Genomic DNA, 7,542 nt, shown 5'->3' with positions numbered 1-7,542 from the left:
AGGACATCAAGGGTAATACAACGACACCTCTGATGGCCATTCCAGAAAATGAGTTCCAAAATTGCTTTGAAGAGTGAACTAGGCACTGGTGTCGGTGCATAGCTTCCTAAGGGGAGTACTTTGTAGGTGACCATAGTGATATTCAGCAATGAGGTATGTAGCACTTTTTCTAGGATGGGTTCTTGAATTTAGTTGTCTGACCTCGTAGTTATTATAATATTATTGACTATATTCCCTATGCTTTACTTTGCATTCCCATGACTATTTTGAAACTACCAAGTAGTACTTCTTAATCCCTTCCTTTAATAGCCATTACAGAGAGCCTTCTCAGTAGCTTCTCTATGATAAAACTGAATATACTCACTTGAAATCAATCTTTTGAAGGACATCTTGGGGAATCCTCTAGACCAGCATTCAAAATCACAAAGCTAAGAGCCTTAGCCATGTGCATCTGTTAATTTCCCTCACCCTGGGCCCCCTGACCCCAGTGTCCCATCTATTGCTGAGGATATAACTCTAATAATGTGAGGCTGAAGAGTGCTTTGACACGCCATTTGCCCTTCAAACTCAAAATGTCCTTAATTATAGATTGTACCCTCATCTTGGTCTTACCTTTGTCAAGTACAGATCCCGTTTCCTTTTTACTTCTCCCATTGGCTGCTTTGATCTTTTCTTCAGTAGCTTCATGTGTAGGTGTTGGATGCGCTCCCTGTGCACGCTGGGGTAGAAGGATGCAGACACCAGGATTTTAAGTTGCATCAGGAAGGAAGACAAGAGTCCTAGCATCACTAGTATCACAAGAATAATACTGAGGGGAATCCAGATCTTAGACAGAAGGAGCTTTGGTTTAGGGATACAGTTGGGTTCAAACAGAGATATATTAAAGGAGGAATCATGGATGATGTTTTGAGTTCCTTGCTCCTAAAATGGAAAGGAATAAAATCATCAAGATGCATCCATTTCGTATCACTCCTTCCTTGTCTTTCTCAATACTGCCCTGCAATACAGCATGTATCTTAAAATATGTAAGGAGCTTTGGCTGAAGGAGCTGCTGTGCCTGCTTTGTGCGCTGTGATTGGAGTAAAGTCTTATCTGTAGTTACTGCAGTGTTTTCCAAAGTGTATTTGTGGACATATAGAGTTCCTTGAGAGAAAGGTATCAAATAAGTTTGTCTACTTGTCCCTTCTTTGGAGAGTCACGATGCCCACAAGACTATTGAAGGCTCTGAGAAGAAGGTGGAGAAATCTGTTTAACTTTAGCTGGTGGTTATCCTAACAAATTGGACCACATAATACATTTTTATGGAGCACCTGTTTTTACACTTTAGGGCATGTAGGACTAAATAAAAGTGGTTTTTAGCTCAACTGAGGGTGAAAAATTTTTGAACTGTAGCCCCTTAGGACCCAGTCATATCCTCCCCATAAAACCACAAGGTCACAAAGATATACAGGCATCAAGTTCTATTCCAAGTCATCCTTCTAGAGCTTGGGAGAGGGGAAATTATGCTTAGTGTAAGAATAGTATTTACTGAAGGTGGCTCTCAAATCCTATTTTTAGAGGTCTCGAAATAAGACATTTCTTATCTCTTGGATGCTCAGGAGTGGCGCATTTCTTCCTGCTTAAAGGCAAGAGAACAAATCAGTTGCCCTCAGCAAACTGACACAGCGGGCAGAAGGTGGCATCTAGTCACCCAGCCAAGCCACCAGCAAGAAGTGTGTGTGCTGATTCAGCTCCTTTCTTCTCCCTGACCTCAGAAAGTCATTCAATCTCTTGTGGATTTGTTTTCTAATTTGGTAAAACAGGAATTAATGGACCAGATCCTGCCCATGAATAAACTACTCCCAGTATAAATTAAATACCTTGGGGATGGAGCATTAACCTTATGGATGGGAGCACTTAGTAAAGAAGAGGTAAATGACTTATCAAAAAAGAACCCAACCACACCCACAGAATGCCATGCACCTTGGGTCTACCCTAATGCCTATGAAGAATATGGAAATCTCAAACCAGGGACCTCTATACAAACATCAAGTGAGAGCTGTAATTTCCCCAGATTTTATGTGGCTAAGTGATGAAAGGCATTTGCCTTGCCTCTCTTTTTCTCTTATTAAGACAGTTTGCATGCAATTAAATAGAGAGATTTCGATCCCCAGAGCAAAGGCATGCACTCTTTTTAATACTATTGAAGAAACAAACACATTGATTGAGTCAGTGATGAGAAATCTTGCAATAAGAAAGCAGCGGGGATCCGGCCTGGGGAGGTTATTTAGTCTAGGAATCTAACTGGAGATTTTGCAGTTGGGAGCAGGGCTTCATAAAGGTTGACTCAACATTTTTGTGCAGGGTTGGTGGAAGGTAATGTGGAAGACAAATGAACTCTCTCAAAACGCAAGCAATAAACTAAATGGTACCCTGATGTTTTGAAATGTGTTTACCTCTCTTAAGTAAACAATTTGCCAAGACCGCATTGAGTAATGGACAGAGGACCGGCTCTGGTATCAGACAGTACTGAAAAGTAAATGCAGACAAATGCTATGCACATAGTAGGTGCTCAATAAGTTGCAACTATGGCTGTTTTTACTTACAATGCCTACCCATCCAGCTAGCTCAATTTGGGTCTTTTCCCTTCTTTCTTGTTTCCTTAAAATCTAATGAAAGTGGGAGAGAAATATTGGCAAAACCTTGAGCTGATGTTTCTCTTCCTGCTTGACTTCTCCTTTGCAAATCTACAGCAATGGAGAGACCAGGAGACTTCAAGGGCATCCTGGGGTAAGAGCAGAGCACTGCCAGTCACGAGGAGGCTATTGGCAGCGCAGTTTCCCAGGCACAACAAGAGACAGTTTCAGAGGAGCTACCACAGCAGTCTCATCCTCACATCTGCTCCAGCGCCCACTGTGAGTGTACATGGTGGCCTCCCCATCCAGGACGTGAGCCCCTTGATGGCAGCCATCAGGGTCTAGACATCTTTGCATCCCTGATACACAGCAATGCCCAAAAATGTATTTGTCAAGACATTGTCATTGGAAAGTTTCTGGGTCTTTTTTGAAAAGCAGAACTTACTTTTTTCCCTCTTCTGTCTAAAACAGTGAGAAGTGACAAGACCGGCATGGGTGTTGACAGAGAGAAATAAATGAGAGAGAAGCAGAAGGAGAAAGAAGGTGGGGAGAACTGAGCAGGGAAGATTAAAAAACAAAAACAAACAAACAAACAAAAAGACAGGGGAGAATGGGTGGGGAAGGGGAGGAAGAAAACCCTTTTACCAGCCTCCCCCTTGTCCCTCCCCCCCCCCAAGATCAAGCATGTGTGAAAATCTTACACTTTCATTTAAAACAATGCTTCCATTATCCACTCTGCTCCAGATATCTAGAGCAACAGGGCTCTTGTGATTAACTAAACGCTTCAGGGGAAGCGGAGTGCTCAAGTGTTCAGAGGAATCGACTTCGAGAAGCAGCCCAGGATGAGGAGCCTGGACAGAGCTGCTGTGCCCGAAGAAAAGGGGAGGGGACGTGTGGATGCAGCAGGAGGACCCCAGCACGAGAGACGAGACAGAAACGGAAAGTGGGGCTGCAGAGGAGGGTTTTGGGACAACCAACCCCCTCGAAGATTTCCCCAGCAGCAGGTATACCCTATGGTAGCTCCACAGAGAGAAGGGAGAATCAGACATGTGGAAACAGCCATTTGGGCTAGTGCACGCCACTTTAGCATGTGTGACACGCGCGCACACACACATGCACACACTACATGAGCACATGCACACACAAGCACACATGATACATATGCACACACATACATCCATCTAGCTCAACTTCACAACCTCTGGGTTAAAAAAAATGAGACACGTATCTGACAATATCCAGATCTTCTGAAATGTCCACGTCGTCACAAATTTCCACAGGGAAAAATGGACAAGAGAAAAGATGGGATACACAAAAACCTATTAGGGCACAGCTGCTGAGAGGAGTAAGAATAAAGCAGAGAAAGGCAGATTCCCCAAGACTCAGGGGGCACAAACTCAGGGAAACACACTTTCTTGGCTAATGAAGATTTTCCTGGATCTATCCGATGGCTCCATTCTTTCGGTGGTGGCTTTAGAACAGTGGTTCTCAATCTTGGCCACACATTAAAATTAGTTGGGGAGTTTTTACAAATGCCTCACCCAGGCCTTGCCCAGCCTGGGTGGATCAAAGAGGCCTGAGGAAGCCTTGGGTTTGTTTGCTTGTTTGCTTGTTCAGCTCCCCAGCGATGACACTGTGCAGCCTCGTTGAGGACCATTGGTTTAGAAGGTCTTTGCTTTCCAGCACCTGAGATACCACCTGCTTTGAAATCACATGAGGTGCTTGTGAAAAGAACCCTCCTGTTTAAAAGAGAATCTCTGCAAATTGAGGCCTAAGGCTCTATCTACATCCACCTGAGGAAATTCTTAACACACACTTACGGTTCAAACATAAGTTGTGTAAAAAACAAAAGTCTAGCTGGTTCCATTTTTTTTGAGGGTGCTACCAGGCACCAGCACTGGCTGTACCACCTGGTTACTGAGGAAATCTACTTCAATGACTGTCCTATTAAACACTACGCTGATGCACTGGGAGCCTTCTGTGTTTGATAAAGACTCAAGATGCCAAGAACAGAAGTCCTTGTTCAGAGGAGGAGCTCAACGTCTACTTGCACAACAAATCTGGGGGGAGAGGGAGTCAGGCCCTAAGTCTGGCCTCTTAGGTTCATGCCAGGTTCTCCTGCTTGAGAATGAACTTCATGGTCCACATCTGAGACCCCTGGTCCCACGCTTTAGTGTTTGTTGACTAGAGATGGCTGAAAAATGTCCCCCCACCCCCAGAGATAGAAGATCCTAGTATCCAAAACCTGTAAATGTTACTTTATTTGGGCAGTGGGGGAGAAGGGACTCTGCAGAGGCCGGCCGAGAGGCTCAGTTGGTTAAGAGCGTGAGCTCTGAGCAACAGGGTCCCCGATTCAACTCTCACATGGGCCAGTGAGCTGCGTCCAAGCTGAGCTGCCACCGAGCTGCCAGCAGGTGGCAGGATGGCTCAGCTGGTGAGAGCACGTGCTCCTAACAACAAGACTGCTGGTTCAACTCCCGCATGTGATGGCGGGCTACTCCCACCTGCAACTAAGATTGAAGTCGGCACCTTAAACTGAGTGGCTGTGAGCTGCCATTGGGCGGCCAGATGGTGACTGGACTTGGAGCTGAGCTAGCTGTGCCCTCCACAACTAAGACTGAAGGACAACAACTTGGCTGTTCCCCTTTCTGAATTCCCCAACACTGCTCCTCTTCCCCAATAAAATCTGTTTTAAAAAAGGACTCTGCAGATGTGGCTTGAGATAGAGAAATTACCCTGGTGAGCTCTATCGCAATCTCCTACATCCTTTAAGAGGGAGGCAGAAAGATTTTACATCTACCGGGGAGAGGTGATGTGAGGACAGAACAAACATGGTGTAACGCAGGCACCAGCCAAAGAATGCCAAAGTCACCAGAAGCTGGAAGAAACAAAGAGCGGATTTGCTCCTAGAGTCGGAAGGGAGCGTGGCTCCGCCAACCCCACCTTGATTTTAGCCCAGCGATACTGATCTCGGCCTTCTTTCCCCTGGAACTACAAGAGAATACATTTCTGTTGTTTTACACCACTCGGTCTGTGGTAATTTGTTACTGTGGCCACAGGTGGCCAACACAGTGACCCAAAATTTTCAGAGGGATAGACTCTCACAGCGGGTCTTCAATTTAACCAACATGTGTTGAACTCCTTCTACGTATCAGGCACTGTAGGTCCAAAAGTGGGGAAAACACCGGCCTGCCTGAGAGGTTCATGACCTTTCGCACAGAGACCAGCAAACAGCCAGGATGCCTCATGCGGAGTGCCTGTCAGCACCTACCTCCCTGTGCAGTTTCAAGCGAAGCTCCAGTGCCGGCCAGCTTTGGAAATGTTTGCTCACTGAGGAAATGAGCCGATACAGCAGAAAATCGATGGCTGCAAACAACATCCAGATGTAGAGGTGGGTAAGTATGGGGAGGAAAAACAGCCCCAGGTTCCTCCTTTCTTTCGGAGTCAGCCAGAAAGACGGAATGACCACGTACTTTTTCCTTTCCTTCTTACTCAGCGGGAGGACACAGGGCCTCTGTTGATGCCTCTCCCTTTCGTCAAACTGAACAAACTGTCTTGTGATGTAGATATTTTCAAACGTGCACCCACAAGGGTCCAAAAACCGCTTCATGAAAAGGCCAGTGCCGAGGAGCACCAGCAAAAGCCCTGCAAGAGCCATCAGCTGCCGTCCCAGGGAGGACAATAGCTCTGTCGCCGTCGCCGTCTGGTACAAGGCCCCCAGGACTTTGCTTTTGGTGTCATTTAGCTGTGCCTCCAGGGCTTGGCTGGGACTGGAAAGAGAGACTGCCAGAGTCTGGTTCCAAGAAACAAGGTCATCAAATAGACTTAGGTGAGTGGCCAGGCCGTAAAGCCACTGAATCGCTTCGATATACTTTTTCAAAAGTGGAAAGTGTATGGAGAAGCTTTTGGCTCTTAGGTTGCAAGTCATACTGTCCAGGAGGCCTTTAAAGTTGTGGAAGATATTTTCCACGTGTCCAAATATGACTACCCCTGTGCCAGCTGCAATCAGAGCATTCCTGCCTTCACGCAGGCCACAAGAGAGGAAGAAGAGAAGAATGAAACATCTCATGTGCTTGGAGCAGCACAGGAGAGCACATGTGATCACCCAGGAGGTAGCGAAGACTACGGATGAGGACAGAAACCAGGAGAAGGCCACAGAGAGGAGGCCCACTGAAATGAAAGCAACGAAACAGCAAACTCCCAAATGTTGGATGAAGTTCACCCATCCAGGGCTTCGTGGAGATATATATGTTCCCCAAAGACTTAGGAAAATGTCGGTGCCTGAGGTCCAGACACCCATGCCCCCTGTTTCCCTGGAAATGAAAAAGAAACCAGGTTTAGCCATTGCTTTTGAAATGTCATTTTGTAAAGGGCACGGTGGTAGATTGATTGCAGAAAAGGGCCATAATATTTTATCCTTTTTGACCTCCACAACCCCTTGCAATGGGACTCGACAGCTTCTCCCATCAAGAGGTAAGGGAAATAGAATCCATCAAGAGGCGGGGTCTATTTCTCCAACACCTGAATTTGGGATGGCCTTATGACATCCTTGGCCAATAGAATGTGGCAGAAGTGACAGTGTGCCAACCCTAAGTCTATGATTCACGCTTGCCTCTCTCTTGGAGCCCTACTATGAACTTTTTAACAAGTCCAGGTATATTAGTCTCTTATTGCTGCTATAGCAAATTACCACACACTTAGTGGCTTATAGAAACACATACTTATTCTCTTACAGTTCTGGAGGTCAGAAATCTAAGATGGGTCCAGAGGGCTGCATTCCTCCTAGAAGCTGTAGGGGAGAGTCCACTTCCTTCCCTTGTCCAGCTTCTAAAAGTTGCCTATATGTCCACCATCTCAAAGCTAGCAATGCTGTATCTTCTTTTCTCTCTGACCTCTGCTTCCATCCTTATATCTTCTCTCTATAACT

General features: G+C 45.9%; 1 protein-coding gene across 2 annotated transcripts in view; it reads right to left on the bottom strand.

Annotated features, from left to right (window-relative positions):
* The window catches only part of DCSTAMP (dendrocyte expressed seven transmembrane protein), a 10,400-nt gene extending 3,479 nt beyond the window's left edge, over positions 1-6,921 (bottom strand). Inside the window, exons 1-2 of one of the 2 annotated variants that reach the window (XM_019663972.1) lie at positions 5,887-6,921; positions 613-921 (exon numbers count right to left, since the gene is read on the bottom strand). In XM_019663972.1, coding sequence (XP_019519517.1) covers positions 613-921; positions 5,887-6,915 — 1,338 coding nt within the window. In that variant the 5' untranslated portion in view covers positions 6,916-6,921. The remainder of the gene's footprint in view (positions 1-612; positions 922-5,886) is intronic. The other variant, XM_019663973.1, reaches the window with a different exon arrangement.
* Positions 6,922-7,542: the final 621 nt, after the last annotated feature.

This window comes from Hipposideros armiger, unplaced genomic scaffold (assembly GCF_001890085.2).
Source record: "Hipposideros armiger isolate ML-2016 unplaced genomic scaffold, ASM189008v1 scaffold_412, whole genome shotgun sequence".
Taxonomy (NCBI): domain Eukaryota; kingdom Metazoa; phylum Chordata; class Mammalia; order Chiroptera; family Hipposideridae; genus Hipposideros; species Hipposideros armiger.
Note: the sequence above shows the minus strand (reverse complement) of the source record. Positions and strands in the feature narration are given on the sequence as shown.